This window comes from Tachypleus tridentatus, chromosome 8, assembly GCF_004210375.1.
Source record: "Tachypleus tridentatus isolate NWPU-2018 chromosome 8, ASM421037v1, whole genome shotgun sequence".
Lineage (NCBI taxonomy): Eukaryota > Metazoa > Arthropoda > Merostomata > Xiphosura > Limulidae > Tachypleus > Tachypleus tridentatus.
In genome coordinates this window covers 15,532,401-15,550,922 of record NC_134832.1, presented here as the reverse complement: position 1 = coordinate 15,550,922, position 18,522 = coordinate 15,532,401, and the positions used below count along the sequence as shown (strand labels likewise).

At 32.5% G+C, this 18,522-nt stretch overlaps 1 protein-coding gene across 10 annotated transcripts in view; it reads left to right on the top strand.

The window, feature by feature from the left end:
• LOC143258576 (POU domain, class 3, transcription factor 4-like) overlaps positions 1 to 18,522 on the top strand; it is a 205,914-nt gene that overhangs the window by 73,163 nt on the left and 114,229 nt on the right. For 4 of the 10 annotated variants that reach the window (XR_013032386.1, XR_013032380.1, XR_013032387.1 and 1 more), the window contains one exon: positions 7,296 to 7,540. The exons of 2 other annotated variants lie outside the window; for them this stretch is intronic. Coding sequence is in view for 2 of the 8 variants with exons in the window: in XM_076517739.1 (XP_076373854.1) it covers positions 9,965 to 11,269 (1,305 nt within the window). In the remaining 6 variants the exon portion in view is untranslated. Of the gene's footprint in view, positions 1 to 2,259; positions 2,375 to 7,295; positions 7,541 to 9,724; positions 11,590 to 18,522 lie in introns of those variants that run through there. 4 more of the 10 variants (XM_076517739.1, XM_076517738.1, XR_013032390.1 and 1 more) reach the window with 3 other exon arrangements.

The window sequence follows — 18,522 nt, the reverse complement described above, 5'->3', positions numbered from 1 at the left end:
ATCATCAAGACAGAATTGTATGTGAATTACAGCATTGTCTTAACTTTTGCTGCCAACTCACTTCCTTCGCTTGCACACCATATATTTATATATATATATATATCATAAACTTCATTAAAACTTGGTATTTTAAGAGGATTTTTCTCTGAGTGTTTATTTAAGCTTAATATTGTTTAGGTTGTTTTAATCAAAATCTATATATCAGTTTATATAATATTGTACATGATATTATATCTAGTCATCTAATTAAAATAATCCATATTCAAACATTTAATTCTTTAATTTATTAGCAGAAAATAGCATTCTGATCTATCTAAGCTTTTTATTAATATATTTCGAGATTTGGTTAAGTTTATGTAAATTAACATGTCAAAACAGTTAAAGTGTAAACGTAAGATCTTAAGCTATATATTATTGTTGCAAGCAAATATTCAAACTCTATACTTTTTATAGTTTCAAATTCTCGAAAAATAAACATAGAGAGATAAATGTTTTAAGAAGATTAGAATTGTATTTACTATTTGTAGAAATTAGAATTTGTTTAAAACACACGCATATATACATATTATATATATATTACAAAATTTTACATAGATTATAATTGACTAATGAGGCGTTTGGAAATATTTTATACGATAAACGTAAATATTAAGAAGTTGAAATTTGTTTATTTTTTAGACACATTTACTCTGAAATGTCTATTTGTTTCGTTAACGGTAAGGTTTTTGTGTTTCTTTTGCTCTAGCAGTAAAAGACTGCTCTAAATAATCGTTCATATCTTTCTTGTTTTGTTTTTTTATCCCAACGACATAAGGTGAATAGCAAAAGTTCAGTTTGACAACCTAAAACGTTGAAAGCAGATACTGTAAAGAACATTTTTTTTTATTTATGGTTACTTAACCTTGAAAGGCGGAAATGTTATCATCGATGTCAATTTTTCTTCCGGACGAAGCATCTTCAGCCCCACCAATACACCCATCTACAGCTTTTTTTTCTGTCTCTTACTGTTTTATTAAGGGTCTTAAGAAGGCATGGTTGCTAAAAAAAATGTGATGGATACCAGGTAATTGTAGACCCGCTGCTTTTGGGTCAGAAAGATATTACCTTGTACAACCGGACTGACTGCGACAAGTGAGGTTTTAGATAAGTGTGACTGATCACGGTCTGTATGGTAAAACTAAAGAGGGATTATTTTAACCATATGACAGGATTGCCTTGAGTACTAGTAAAAATGATGTGCGATCACATAGAGAGTGACAAAGATACTGTTTGTAAATGAGATACTAGCTGGGTCAACTCTGCACGAGGAAAGCTTACTCGTCTAATGTGATTAAAGACAGTTACATAGCATAATAATTCAAGAACAGTATTGGGAAACCAGAGCGAATCTAGGTAAATTCCTATCGTTTATAGACGTATATATATATACATAAGTGTGTTATTATAAAAAGAAATGTAAACTGTAGCTCTCAAGATAACCGAGTGAAATGAAACAGCTTCTCCAATTCCACTAACCAAAGAGTTAAAAGCGACTAATTTCTTATGAAAAGCAACAGACGGTGAATAATAATTTAAATGTAGAATGTTGTTTGCTAAAACACTTGAAACATCTTCTTATTTCGATAGTAATTTTATTTCTTATTCAAAGTTTGTAAGTGGAGAGGTTTAAAGTAAGAGCATGGTATATCCAGCGGCGTGTAGAAACTACTTTTCAAATATACATATCAACAAAAATATATTCTACTGTCATTAACTCCAAGGATTGTGTTTTACATAAAAGTATGTTAACTACTCTTACATAAGTCTAAAGAGAGGATCGAAGTTTCGTTAGTTAGTATAATACACAGATTTGTTTTTAAATACTTACGAACATATTTCGTCTCACTGTCATTGTATCAAGCAAAAGATTGAAGAGCTAGAAAAAACAAATAAAATAAATTTAACTTTGTTCAGCTTGAGACAAATATTACAAATATTTAGAGTGTTTTTTATTTGTTGATAACTGAGCACAAAGCTACACAATGGGCTTTCTGTGCTTTGCTCACTACGGGTATTTAAACCCAGTTTCTAGTGTTGTAAATCCTAAGACATGCCGCTGTGCTACTTATCAACTCAAAATAAATATTTCGTCAACCTGTAAAAAGAAGGGGTAAAACGATCAAATTTTGTTTTTAATAACACTTAAAATCGAAGTATCTGACTGAATTGTGTGCTTCAACAGCTGTGAATATTACATATTGTACTCTTCCTCAGGAACAGATGGAAATTTTGTAAGAAGGAAATTTGTTTTCAAGGTATACAGGAAAGTTCCAAGGGCAGAAAGATGAGGAAAATTGGAATTCCTCGAAAATCACTTATTTAGTAACTGATTAAGGTAAAAACCATAATGTTGTAATTCTATTCAACATTATTTGTTTCGGTTTGGTTTCGTTGAATTTCGCGCAAAGCTACACGAGGGCTGTCAGCGCTAGCTTTCCCTAATTTAACAGTGTAAGACTAGAGGGAAGGCAGCTAGTCATCATCACCACCCATCGCCAACTCTTGGGCTACTCTTTTACCAACTAATAGTGGAATTGACCGAAATATTATAACGCCCCCACGTCTGAATGGGCGAGCATGTTTGGTGTGATGGGGATTCGAGCCTGCGAACATTATTTGTATATTTGAAAAAAATTAACTGCATACAAGTTTGTTGGAGGCTATTTTTTGTCGCTTTACTCTAATACTATGTTCTTACGTGTCGCTTAGTTCTAATACTGTGTTATTCTGTTTCGTTTAGGGCTATTACCGTATGTTCTCCTGTTTTGTTCGGGTCTAATACTGCGTTTTTTTGTGTCACTTGGGTCTATTATTGTGTTTTTCTGTGTTGCTTGGGTCTAATACTCTTCTTTGTTGCCAAGTATAAAGCTACAAAATATTATTTTTCAACTATTAGTATCGAAACCTGTTTTTTAGCGTTATAGCCTCTGAACTTGACCTTTGCACTACCGGATATTTGTCTGACACTATCTATAATAACTTAGTGAAAATCTTGAAATATGCATATACGTTCTTTTTTGCCTTTGTTCATATAGTTTCTAAGATTGTATGAGTAAGATCAAAGAAAAATATATAATAATACATCAACCACACTACACCTCTCATGTTAATACCGACGAAATCGTCAGTACCAGAGTTCAACAGGTAGAAGCGCTATTCATGTCACCAAATTGCAATCACTGTTAAATCTTTTACCAAACAGTAAAAGAATTCGTCACATGGATACAAACTTAAGAATGTAGTTTTTTTGGTGGTATACTTAAAGATACAAGTTGATACTGACTGAACTAAAGTTACTTCTTGTATTTAATCTTCTATTGATAGTTTTCTTAATATATTATAATTAAAACTAAAAGTTAGCTTGTGGTACTCAGTATTACCATGGAAACGTGATACGCGTTAATCAAATAGTTTGTAGTGTGAATTTTGTTTGTGGTCATATATAACATGTTAGGTCAAAAAACTCGATATCTCATTACCAGAAACTGGAATACAGTGGAGCGCCGTTAAGCCGCGGTATTTGGGGGGGTCAACCTGCTTAACCGCGGCTTAAGTGGTCCGCGGTTTAAACCTTTGTGACTGAAAAGCCGAAGTCGCCAACAGCTCCGCCGAGGAGCCTCATCCGGGCCATTGCGTGATCATTATATTGGATTATCGAATTAAAAATAATACTTTAATTATTGATGACTTTTTTCACAGATTTACCGCGGATTAACGTTAATGTATGGAGAGGTGTGATTTGGTAACAATGGCGGCCTCCATAAAGCTGACATAGAGAGCGGATAAGATAGATTAACGGTCGATTTCTATTGTAATATATTTTATTTATTTCCCAAATTAAAGCAAATCTTTTTTTTAAATATCCCTTTGAAGTTATAAAGCCAGGATTAAATTCGTAAGCCGCGTTTTTACACGTTCTTAAATTAGCGGTGAGCCGTGATAATCCTCGCTCACATCGCTCACAAGACTTGCTACAGCGGCTTAAGCGATTTCGCGGTTTACTGGTCCGCGGCTTAATGGCGCTCCACTATATTTATGATGGTGTAAAATGGAAAATAATACTGCCAAGTATTTTCAGGCACGCTATCATTAATAAACTAATAGCAGTAACATTTTCGTAGTTCGTGGTTATGTTAGGAGAATACTTGAAAATAATTATGTAAATGAGTGTTTGTCTTTTATAGCTATAACAGCCATCAATCCCGACATAAACTACCATTTTTTAGCTTATTTGTTGTTTTTATACTTTTCACACAGATTTTTTAAAATTACATCCTGTCTTGTACACACTTGTGTTCTTCATGATATTTTAATTGAAAATATTTCGAACGCCTTCAGATTTAAGGCTTGAAAACAATTAAGAATATTAAAAATATATAAATATACACGAGCACACCGAATTATAGCAGTCTATTGATAACTTAAAAATGTAATAATATATTTGTGAAACATTGTAAATAATGCTAAATTATCAATTTGAAACAAAACCTGTAGAGTAACCACAGCATCCTGGGAAAGCACTATTTCTTTCTTTTTTCATTCGGATTATAACACATAAGGATGTAAAATATGTTCATCTTATCTATTTCTTACTTTTGGGCTCTTTTGGACCAACTTATCTACATAACTCCGAACTATTGGTTCCATATTTTACATCATTGGCCAAAGTTGTTTCGTTAATTCCATTCTGCATATAATTAGCTCAGGTTGATCCAGAGTGTTTAAAAGTGGTGAAGTCATGCAAGGAAGTCTGGATCATTTTACCTAACTGTACAGTAATCTGGAGCACCAATAAAAACTTCACGGTCTGAGCTGCATTTATGACGCAACGATCCACTGAGAAGGAGAGGGTTACAACAGTAGCTCACGTGGAAGACGATGGGCAGAAACACTTATAAGAAGGAACTTGGAAATCTGACTTACGTGTGAAACGATGGGAAGAACCACTTATAAGAAGAAAGTTGATTTACGTGTGAGACAATGGGCAGAATCACTTATAAGAAGAAAGTTGATTTACGTGTGAGACGATAAGCAGAACCACTTATAAAAAGAAAGTTAGAAAGATTATTTACGTGTGAAGTAAATGGGCAAAGCTGCTCATAAGCGGAGACACACAATGCTAAGTAGAACTGACATTATGGTTTAATTCGAAGATGTTTTAATAGAATGCTGGTTTGCGTTACAAGACGTTGGATGACTTTTGGAGAAAATATTGTGGCTGTATTGTGATGTTCAGCTCTAAATTACTGAAAACTTATTAGTTTGTTTTTTGAGCTAATAGAAATGAAGATTAGAACATCTTCAAATAATGACATTTTGATCTTGTATATTCAAAGCTAACTGAAAAACACTGTGTTCATCAGGTAAATGACTGAAAAGTAATCTTATAACGTTTACTACTTATCCTATTTCATAACAATTAAGTGCATTAGTCATCTTTGACGAACAGTTTAAAGGTATTTTATCGGTTTTGAAAACTGTTGTGTGAGTGCTTAATGCATTTTAAATAGTTTTATCATAGCAATTCTTAATAAGGAAACTTAACTAGTTCATCCACTTCGCACTGTTTTTATTCGACTTATATCTATTATCTTTAAATTTCTGTAATGCAGAAAAAGGTATCTTCTTTATATATATATATATATAGTACTTATAGTGAGATTTGTTTCATGAAATACAAAGCTTACCACCTGTAAATGCAGGATAACAGAACAGACATCATTTAACAAAATCTTAAAGACATCAGCTTTGCCGTTATCTTGTGCATATTATCTCAAACATCGCCACACTTGTATTTATATTTCACAGATATAAACCATATCACATGTGGTCTTCTAATCTAATTTCACAGATATGAACAACACCTTTGGACAGAACTGCACCAAACTGTTTCTTCTACTGACAGACGTCACTACAACCTTATGACTAGACTTTAGAGACACCATTACCATCGCAGATTTGCACAAAATTATATAAACGTCAATCAAACCATTGTCTACTAACATAAACTTGCGCACATCTAACATGGCCTAGTTTTAATCTCCCGAAGAGACAGTGATACGTCTTTGGAGTTTTAACTTTAGCGTTAAAACGCAACAGATGACCCGATGTGGCTCTGCTAAAAATAAACACACACACATCATAGCTTTATGATAACAACACTAAATAATGCTCCACTAACAATGGACCATTAAACATGTTTTTTTTAAATACTATATTAAATACAGAATGTTAGCAGATCATGCTAATTAAACCGGCTTACCTGTTTAATGTGTTTGGGGAGCTACAAATAGTTGATTTATCTGACATCTCAGCCCATCTTTATGAAAGATGACCATATTTCATGAAAAAGCTTGTCCAGCCAGTGTTAATATACAAACTGTAACTATTTCAGTATTTAGATTTACTTTTATTTAATGATACGAAATATAATTCTCATTTTCTTAACCCATTACTAAAACTAACTTGATCTCAAGCAAACTATATTTGATATAAATTATTATATTACCTCTTTTCATAATAGTTGATATAAACATGATTCCAGTTTTCTTATATTAATATTGATAGTATGCATTTGCTCTCACATATTTCTATTTTGCATATAATCTACAGTTCTGAAAATGTGTCTACACAATGAAATTTCTCATTGTGAATCTGTGGAAATATCCTTGTACATTTAAATTCTCTTCTTGTACGTATATATAAACTGTCTTACAATATATATTATATATAATCTTATCTTTGTTATTAATAAGTCTCATTGTACAATCTTATTACTTCTTATATTTATCAGGCTTAAAATATTTCAATAAAATTGAATTAGGATTGTATAGGCTTAAATTCAGCCTATTAGGTTAAATCCTATTTTTAGAGTTACTTTTGGATTTATTTGTGCTTAACTTATTAAAGTCTAACAACTTTTCATTCGTGAGTTAGTATTTATTTCGACAAAGTAGAAATCGAGTAGTTGAATAAGTAAACACGACAACAATAACAAATAATTAAATAACTTTTGTTTGCTTTTGTTCCATTTCGAGGTATACCTGAGTTAAAAATGTATATCAAAACGTCTAGTATGGGTATTAAAACAGTTCTTTGTTCACCTAAAGATGATCTAAGAAGATCGAAACGTTGTTCTGTACTTTATCTTAATAAAAGTTTTAAAACCCATACTGGATGTCTTGATATACATTTTCACTTTAAGTGGGTTTCTCGTCATCATGAATTACCTCACTTTGTCTTCCTTGGTTTAAAAGTGATAGGCTGCATTGTGAAGAGAGCTAGTCACCACTAACACTTGGTCCACTCTTCAACGACGGAAATTGTAACTGTCCTCACTCATCACACGCCCAAGAAGCTGAAAGGCCAGGCATCTTCGGTGACGGAACTCAAACCCTTGACACATAGACTGCAAATCGAGCGCCCTCATCCTAAGGCCAAATAAGTAGAATTACATTAGTAACAAATGCGTATGACAATGAATCACAGTATTAATAAGATGGTATGTATAACATCATTGATTTAGAAAATATGTAACGAATTTATTAACGACGCTTTGAGTCGAGATGTAATTGGGCTGTAACGTTGTCACGCAGAAAATGTCACTTAAACTGTAACGAATAAAAGTATTATCTATTTTCAGTTTGAAGAGTAGAGCTGACAACAGTAATTATAATAAATATTGAATAATAATATGTTCAGTTTACGTTAATAATTTTGAAATCTAATTAATCTATACAGTAGCATTTAAGACTGTAGCAAAATAAATTACAACATTCGGGTTTAATGCCTTCTATAAGTAACCTTATAACACCATTTTTTTTTTACTTGGAACAGTTTTCTTTCTTTCTCTGTGTTTCTAAACATATTTCAGTGGATAAAAATGTTAAGACTTATTTGAATATTTCTAGGAATTTTACAATAGTTTAATATTTTTTTTACAACTTAATCGAGAGTTTTCTCGTAGTTTTTACTATATAGTCGATTCAGGTACTAGAGGCTCGATAAACAGTATACTATTGCGCCAGGTTATCTTGAAATGTTATAAGTGGCACTTAATAAAATACAGTAATTTAATTATAACAGAACAAGAATTCTAGTACTAGAAAATTCATTTTTAAAGAAAAACATGAGATCATTCTTCAATAATGTTGTAAGTACAATAACTTCTTCAGAAAACATTGTAAAAGTGTCGTTAGCTATATCAAGGAAGAGGAAACTGATGTGAAAACCTTAGAGATGATACGTTTTCATCAAAGTAGGTTCACAGTCATATAAACACGCACAGTTTGTCATCAAAATTATGCATATACTGATAAAATTATCATAGAAATTATTTCTGATTAATGAATATGATGATCAAGTATTCAAAAGAAAAAAATAAATTCGCGCATTATCTGTAATCTGAATTTTCAAGCTCACGCGCACGTCCTTGAAGTACTAGATTGGTGATGTTGTATATAATTTACGATGATTGCTGTAGTTTATTATCTAGATAAAACATACAATCAATAAGTATACAGAAATGAATTCCCGAGCATTACGGTATTAAAACCTAAATAAATAGAACCTACTTCGTAACAAGTAGATAAATAAACTAATGTAAAATACAAAGTAATTCCTGTTGAAACCTTATATATTTAAGCATTCAGTGAGGATATTTACAGCACGTTCAACACAATAAACGTCTCTTTGACGTTTGAATTAAGTAATGTTTTTATTGTGATCATTGAATAAACAAGTTTAACACGAATTGTCACCCATTTGATCTACATCTGAATTATAGTACACCTTATTCACCCTCTGTTTTGGTGCACAAAAGAAGTTTGAAAACAAGAGCTATATACAAATGGAAGCTTATAAATATATGTGTTTGAAAGAATCAAATCACTTAATATTTATTGAGTTTTGATCGATAACAAGTAATTCTAGCGTACTACTATAATCATCTGCATACACGTTTCGTAAAAACTACTCATGTCTGTTAATGAGTTTCATTTTAGCATGAGTTAAAAATTTGTCTTTGTACTGGAAAACTTAAAAATACAGTTATAAGTATTTGTTAAACCATTCATTGATCTGTAGTCTTATTATATAACCTTTATCCACCTAGTTTTAGCAACATGTCTGCGGTTAATGCTATTTTTAATTGAAAATGAAGTATAACATAGTGAAACATTCAGGTTCTATGATAGACAGACATGTTTGATCACACTCTTTTATTTATAAGATGAAATTATTCAGTTCAAAGATGAATTTGTTTACCGTGAAATGTCGAATATTTCTATTGTTCAAAATTAAAACTAACCAATGTTGGTTCCTAAAGCGAACAAAAAAATTGTTTACACATAAATGTAAATCTACTATATAATATCAGTCAAATACACTGCCCTAATCAGACCCGCGAATAATCATACTTGGTGAACACGCCAGCTGCTCAAGGTAAAGATGACAATAATTACGTCAACACGTCAATCAGGTGATCATAGATCCCGCCCATTAGTAAGCACCGCCCTTAGGTCTGCGCTATTTTGAGGTCTAACTATACATGCCAGCAGCAAGAGATAAAATTCGACATCTCGACCTTAGCAACAAGAAGGCGCTTTTTGCAATCGAACTGTAGAGTGTATCTCCTAACAACGCAGTAAGGGTGCGGTTCTGTCTAGACCAGAGACTACTCGTCCCTTCCTTTGTCACCCACGAAATTGGAGCCAATGGGTTCCGGAGTGTTGTGATATACCTAGTGACGCCGCGCCTTTTGAATGTCGTCATCCAAGTTTTAACCAATCAGAAGCAGCAGCATCGTCTATCTATCAGCGCCATACTGTGGAGGCTTTTCTCTAAAGCGAGGCCACGTTGGTACTACATAATAGGCCGAGACTTGTTTTGCAAGTGAGATAAGCTCGGCGCCAATGTCTTTTGTACAATGGCTACCGCCTCACAGTGTCTGTACACAGCCACAAGTAGCGTGGTCTCTCTGACGAGCACACACGCTTGTAGGAGCAGCGAAATGCAGCTCGCCAGCTCGCAGACCGGTTTCATGCGCGACTCTGCCGAGTTTAAGTACATGTCTCCTCAACATCAGAACACTAACGGCCACGCTCTTAGCCCTCATCCCCAGTGGGTTGGGTTCTCCCCTCATGGAGACCCAGGGACTTGGCCGTCCAGCATGGCTCACCCGGGTCTACAGGACATTAAACCTTCACATCATGCTGGGAATGAACTCCACCCAGGCGCCCTCGCTCATCACCGTCCCTCGCAGCACATACCAGCGTCCTACCCCTGGCACCCCTCCTCTTTGGCAGCACCTCATATGACAGGAATGGCACCTCCAGGAAACGGGTCTTCTCCCCCACAACGTCCAACATATGGAATGAACGGCATGTTGACCCACGGAGGTGGCCAACTACAGCCTATAATGAGAGATATGTCCCAGCATCTGCCCACTGACCACAACACACACCATCATCCTTATCATGATTCTCTACATCATCGCAGTTTGGACTCGAGGTCAATTGATAGTGACACTGCTGTACTTAGTGAGTCACCACCACCTAATTCTGAAGATCTTGAGAATTTTGCTAAACAGTTCAAACAGAAACGAATTAAGCTAGGATTCACTCAGGCCGATGTCGGTTTAGCTTTAGGAACGCTTTACGGCAATGTATTCAGTCAAACAACCATCTGTAGGTTTGAAGCTCTGCAGCTAAGTTTTAAAAACATGTGTAAACTGAAACCATTATTGGCTAAATGGTTGGAAGAAGCTGACAGCTCCACCGGCTCACCAACGTCGTTAGACAAAATCGCTTCTCAGGGTCGCAAGCGGAAAAAGAGAACGAGCATTGAATTATCTGTAAAAACAGCGTTGGAAAACCACTTTCATAGACAGCCGAAGCCCGTAGGTCAAGAAATTTCAAGTCTTGCCGACAGCTTGCACTTAGAAAAAGAAGTAGTCCGAGTGTGGTTTTGTAACCGTCGCCAGAAAGAGAAAAGAATGAACCCAAATGTCGACGTCGCAGGAAACCCACTGCCTAACAGAGGGACAAAAGGAGGACAGAAAAACGACGGGAACCAGGACATGCTGCTGAGGCATGCTGATGGTGGTTACCTCAATGGCAGCCCCGGTCAACTCCCATCACATTCACACAGCCCGCCTATGCTCCATTCACCCCCTTCCCATTCAGCCAGCCATTCTATTTCTACCATGGGCCAGTCTCTGACCGCTCACTGACAACTCACGTGACTTGTGTGCTATCAACTTGATTAATAACAATTCTGTACGAAAATCAGAAACTTGCCATGTGATTTTTAGGCCTAAGCTGACTTATTACATAATAGTGCAATGTATAAATAAAGGCCTTCTTATGTTTGGTTCGTGAAGTGAAGATTTAATTAATTTTGTGCTCATTCCAGGGGACTCTTGTACATAACATTCATGTGACATCGTCTTAACTGTTGTGTTTTTTGTGCCAATATTCTGTTTTGTATCTCTGTCCCGACCGACAACGCCGAGAGACTGCGGCTTGGTCATGTTGTATTAAAGGACTAAAGGTGAGAGAAAGCACGTTTTAAACTAGTCGAAGCACAGGACAAGCGTTGTAAGAACGCTTAACGTGAGGTAAGGTCCGTCTGCCGTGTTTTCATGTTAGTTCTTTATATTGTTACCTGCCAGTTTTAGGACTACCTCCGAAGATCATTTTAAACGTATTGACACAGTTTTCTTTTTAAAATAGCTTGGACATTTGAAAAGCTGAAGTTACAGTGAAAGTAGTACATGTTAAACTTGAAAACTATGTAAAATTCAACTACTGTAGTAATTTTATACGGTAAAATTAATTAAAACACAATGATTATAAAAGAATATTTTTCAGATTTCACAGGGAAAGAAAATAAAAATATTCTGAAAGAAATGTTTATACTGGTTAAAAAGTAATTTGAATTTTTCTTTGAACCATAGGTTTCTTTATACTGGGTGTTAATTTGAATGCTTATTTTAACAGTTCAAATTAAGACAAATATCTGATCATACATTGAATACTTTAACGTGACATGCAGTTAACAATAGTCGTTATAGTACTGAGTTCAGTTTTGTGAATTAAACCCGTCACTGTATAATGTAATGTGTGACATGTATATTGTTGTATTAAAACCTGGATCTTGTGACAGGCACATTTTGGAGTGACCTAGGTCAACGAATTTAATAACTATAATTAAAGCTATGCTCATATGAATACTATATAAACTTCTTGAAAGTAGAACTAATATTAGAATCCTGATATATTTCTATGTTGAAAGTTACGTTAAAAAAAAAAAGGATGTTAAGAAAGGTTTTAAACAAGGTTATGTGGTTATCGCCAGAAGAAAGAGAGAAGATAACGAGGTTAAGAAAAGCACTTTAGTGATACATGAAAACTTAATAGTTTCAACCTAAGAAAAAGACAGTTATATGTTTAAAAAAAACTCTCAGCAACACTGAAAAATGTATAAATTACGTTAGAGACATTGCATAATTTCAAATTACGAGTTTCTCCCTCTACTTTTACATAAGGCATTTTTTAAATTACAAAAACTAATCGAATAATGCTATCAGAAACGAGATCGTGTTATAACAGGCTGCCTATGAATATTCTAGAAACAGTTTTCGTTTGTTAAAAAAATTCTTAAGAGTCTATTGTATATTTGTAGGCAGAAGAGAATGTTTATATTATCATAACCTGGAAACAGATGTGTATATGACCAGAAAAATTGTTTGTTATTTCCGTGTATTTAAACAAAAGAGTGTAATCATTATTTATAGTAGAACACAAGAATCTTATCCAAAAGTGCACTTCTTCGACTCACTCAGATTAAACTTAAATAACATTCCGTGGCTACTTAGTTTAACACTTTATATAGATCTTTAAAATTGCGGAGAATATCACAGATTTTGTCAGTTTAAAAATGCCCGTATTTCATACAGATGCACTTGTGTAAAAAAACTGTTAATTTTAACCTTGATGTTGTTTTTCGTTATTTAACTCCAATACTAATTATTATGGAAGAAAATATATTCCTGTAGAGGAGTTCCGTTGAGGACAGAATAAATTAAAATGTCTAGAGATAAATATATATTTATTTCGTTAGTAGAAAGTAGTTCGTCATATTAAATTTTAAATTATACATGTTATTAGATTACTTCCTTTTTCTTCGTCAAGTAACAATTCGAAATATAAAGTCAGTTATCAGATTGCAGGAGAAAGATTAATTTGACATTTGTTCTGATTACATATATCAAATAACTGATAACTTTTTCTGACGATTAGAGCTTAATTATGTTGGTGTATCTAGTTAATGCTTTGACAAAAGAATTTTCAATTTGAAGCTGTGTGATTCCAGAGAAAATATTAATAAGGCATCATGAAATGTTTTCAGTTTACAATGATAAAGATTACTATTTATTATAACAGTAAGAAAAACAACGTCAGTGAGTGTTATTAAAGTTTTTGTTGTGCATCTTACCTCCTGTACGTTAAAGGGTTTTTTTAAAAAATTACAATGGAGGAAGTTAACTTTAAATAGAGATAATAATTTGGTTAATTCAAAACTGAAGTGGTTGAAACCTAGTATGTTAACACAAAATTATGAAATTAGACTATTTCTCAAAGTTAAAATAGCTACAACTAAAATATCAAATTCCGCAATTTTATGGATTAATCAGGCAAGTTCAGTACACATTCATTTGTTTGTTTTTGATTCATTAATCAGTGTCCAGTTTTAAGATACAGTTTTATGAAATGTATAATCGTGTAATGTATTTAAATAATTCTTGCCGTTTTCTTGTGAATATATTTCTCTCTAGTTTTCATATATGAAATAAATATGTTTTTCGATGTGTTTTCATGTATGCTGATATAAGATTATCAACTGCACAGTTTGTTTGCTTATGAGCACTAACTGTATTATATAAATTTGGGCTACGTATTATATATATATATATGTGTGTGTGTGTTTGTATTTGATATTATTTTAAGTATAAGCAAACTTGTAGGGTAATTTTAATTCTTGAGCATCTGGTTTTAGTTTTACTGTTCGTTAAGATTCGTAACTGAGGTCAATATGAGAATTTATTTTTGTTTACCCGTTATATGAGAGTGTTTGTATAAGATACTATTTAAAACGCAGTTGAAACATTCCATCTTCTTTGGTTCCTTAAAAATCGTTTTAGACTGAATCATTTAAATTCCATCTCTTTCTTAGAGAATCTAGAGGCTATGAAAATATAATTTACCATTATTACCACTCAACTGCTCGGTTTTGTCCGTCGTTGTAAACACCATTCTATTAACTCTTCTGTAAATTGTTTTTATTAAACCTTTTTTTAGTATCCACTTAAAATAGTTAAACCCTATAGCTATTTAAAAACTTGTTTACAATAACATTTTCTTTCATTCTGGTTCCTGACAAACAAACAAGTTACTTCACCTCAGACTTAACACAAACGATGCTCTCAGAGTTTATAAGAATCGGTCCGTTATTTTAATATGTTAAGTTTTATTTTCCAGGTAAGCGTTTTTAAACCTCTAACTGAGGATACCATTATTTAACCACCAGCTCAATACGGAATATTAAATCTATATATATATATATATATATGAACAGTTTATTAGCAAGATATAGTTATAAGCGTTATACATACTTGGCATGCCAACTATTCACACTCTAGGGATTAACAAAAAAATAAAAAGAGTACATGATTACAAAATCAGTTCTCTATAGTAAACCTTTTACCTTTCGATTATTTAGATTCTACGTTATATTTAGTTTGTGGTTATATATTTTGATTTTAGTGTTAGATGTTAGTGAAGACTAGCAAACTAATTTTCAAATCACTTGAATTAGGGATATAAAATATTGTCTATATTACATAATGTCAATTAATTCGTTTCTGGCATTAACTCAACGGTACGATTCGATATTTGTTATGTAGCACAAAACGTGTAGTGTTTAGTGCGCTTGACGAACTGTTCCTTACAAATCATAGTATAACAAATATAACACAAATCATTAAAGCTTGGATCTATAAAGACGAGGTTAATAGACAAGATATCTTCAAATTTTGTAATAATGTAAATGTTTGAATAATTTAAGGTTAATCTATGCTTAAAATTTAAAAGTTAAGAAAAAATAGCTCTCTTCTGTTTTATTGTGTGATGGTAGTTAAAACACCAAAGTTAAAATGTACTGAATTTTCAGAATTTGGATAAAAATCTTTATATTTTGCTTGCTTGCTGCGTGAAATATTGTATACTTGTTGTTTTTATGTTTCTTTTTGCGGAGTTTATACTTTGCACTTGTATATTATTGTATCTGTGTATGTATAGTTAATAACTGTACTATATATATATAGCTTCACATAGCTGTATCATCTATAACAAGTTGAAATCAGGAACAATAAACACAACATTTTGTGACATAATATTTTGTCCCTTTTGTTACTGCTGTTAACTTGCTGAATGTTTATCAGTTTCCAATACTATGTTGGGGGTTGTCTTTCGAGCTGAATTTGGTCAAAACGTTATAACTGAAAAATGTTTATTAAATGCTACGACTGGCTTGTTGTTTCATTTAAAACTATTTTGAGCTGAAAGAGATGCAGGCATGGGTACCACCAGATGACGCTACCGTTTACATGTTTCAAAAACAACTTTTTTATCAACTTAAAAATAATTACTTGTGTTTCGAATTTATGGTATTGCGTATAGAATTATTTGTTTATTAGCGTTAGTTGTTATATGTTTTTTTATATATATAACAATGTTTTTGAGGAACTGGAAAGTAAACCATTTACAACATAGGAGACTTCGTTTCATCTTTTTTTTGCAGGCCTAGTAAGTTGTGTGTTCAACAGTGTGAAAATATATACTGAGAAACGAAAATCAGCTAGTAAACAAACTACAAGGTTCTTAATATAGTATATATTAACTATAGTATGATGGAATATGGTCACTTAGGTAACATAATCACAGTAATATCCTTCATAACAGACACACAAAAATTGAAAACTAGATAAATAACGATACAAGAAACCCGATAACCCGAGCACTTTCGGAAACAGGACCTTTCTTTTTCGTCGTTACCTGTACTGCGTTCAAAAGTTTCAACGAGAGTTGAGAAGAAATGTCTTTTATTATTTTTCGATACTGATATGCACTCGTTGACGTGTTTTATTTATGTTCTTATTATTGCAATAAACCTATCATGTATTGTTTGTTAGTCCTAGTTTATCTGATAGGAAAACGCAATTTGTACGTTAAATAACACGAATGTCTTGACATTTAATTTATTATAAAAGTTATATAGATTAATAAAAGATAATAAATAATTGAAAACTTCTCTAGAAATTGTTGAAAAACAATTGTGGATAAGAATTTGATAGAACAGTGATGACACAAAAAAAGCTTGAAGAAACGATATACGTGAAAGCACTGTAAACAAAGACGCTTGTCGAGCCTCGTTTTGGTGTTAACTCGACGGTAGCATCTGTTAAGTTGACGTGTTGAGTTGGCGGCGATATTCAATGGTGTCGGACATTTTCTCAAGACAAAGTGCGACAGGTGGGCGTTTTACAATAAACAAAGGGATTTCTATGTAGATTATTATGTTTCCATTCAGTATGCTTTATAGGTATGGTTATATATCGAGGCTCCCCTAATCATCCATCCACCATTTTACTTCAAAAAATCAAAATCATTATCTTCATGTTCTTCAGTAGATATAAATAGTTAATTTTATTAAGTTCACGGTTTATTTTATAAAACTGTGCTAAATATGTTTTAAGATGTCAACAGAGAGATGAGTTATATTCACGATTTAGACTAGCGTTTCTGCTTCAATGAAAATCAAAGAAGTAAACTGAAAGCATGTCTTCTTATGTAATTTGCACTGTAGAAAAATCGTACAGAAAATCTGGAAATATTACATGAAAAAAGTAATAAAAATATGGTGGAAAATGTATATATAAAAGTCGGAAATATTATATGAAAAATCAAGAAAAATCATGTAGAGAAACTGAAAATTTTATGCAGAAATACTGAAAACATTATATACAAAAAGTAATGTTAAAGCCCTACAATAAAATCACTTATAGTAGTGATGGTAATACTGTTGCTAATTGAACTCCTGAAGTAAATACAATACTACAGTATTTAGTGAGAATCAACGAGTATAGAAATCATGCAAGACAAAGGGATATGTATACTGAAAGATCGTATAATACTTGTCATGGAATTGTATTTGCTTTGTGGATGTAACAAAATACAATTACATTATAGGTGTTCTTACTTTACTCAAGGGAAGTGTATCTTGTGACGTTCTACAACTTTAAAAGATATATAACAAAGTACAACCGTGGTTAGTAAGACAAAATAAGTAGTATACTCTGATAGTAAAATTAACAGTATTGAGGATAATCATATTTCGCTGAAACCATTCTTCCCTTAATCTGGAAGTGAAATGAAAGAAGATGACCTATGACTTTTCACAAGAAAAAAAAAAGTTATTGATTTTTGGAGGTTTCTAACTAAAATTTCACTGTAAGGCAGATTCTTGAAAAACGACATGAATATGAATCTTTCGATTATCTGTTTTAGAGAGACAAAACGAAAATGTATCGAATCACAGTACTATCTGTTTCATAAGTATTGTATTGTTAAAACTGTGAAACTACATGGTTTGTTACCATAATTTAGATGTACTGTTTAGATAATAATTTAAACTGGTCAACAGACATATCGTTTTTAGACAATGTAGTAACGTGCAACGCATCAACTTAAGTTTCCAATATAGCAGTAAATTAACAAAGATTTGTAAGCATAACGATATGTACTGTAGGAAAGATGTCCTAGGTTTATAAAACATCCTGGTCTGTCTTAACGTGGGTCATGTTTTGTTTTCTACAATATGTGACAGCGTGCTTATAAATCGTTAAGTTACTGATATATTAAGTGTCCTAAAATTATATCTTAATGGAAAACAAGAAAATTCTCTGTTGTTTTTAGCTAAGTAATAATGTGTAAGTGGACAATTTAAGTTCTTATTTAACAATATGAAACGTTATATTGTAACTAGTTTATATATATATCAATGGTAACATGCAAACATCAGTATTATATCAATATTCATCTGGTGAAGATGTCATATGTATAGTTTACATAATATTAAAGAGCTGTATATGTTGTCAGACTTTTCTTTGATAATAATGCTATCTGGTTAATTTAAATATTATGTATCTTTTTTTTTATATCAAACAACTGCTTATCCTCAATTTTGTGTATTGTTTGTATAAAATCATATAACATAATAATAAATATTATACGTTGTTTATGTAATATTTTATTACACTTGTGTAGTGTATACAATTATTATATGTTAGCTAATACTATACTTTTAGATTTATATGCGATTGGTTGACTTTAATATTGTCTAGAAGTTTTAACGTGCATTTAG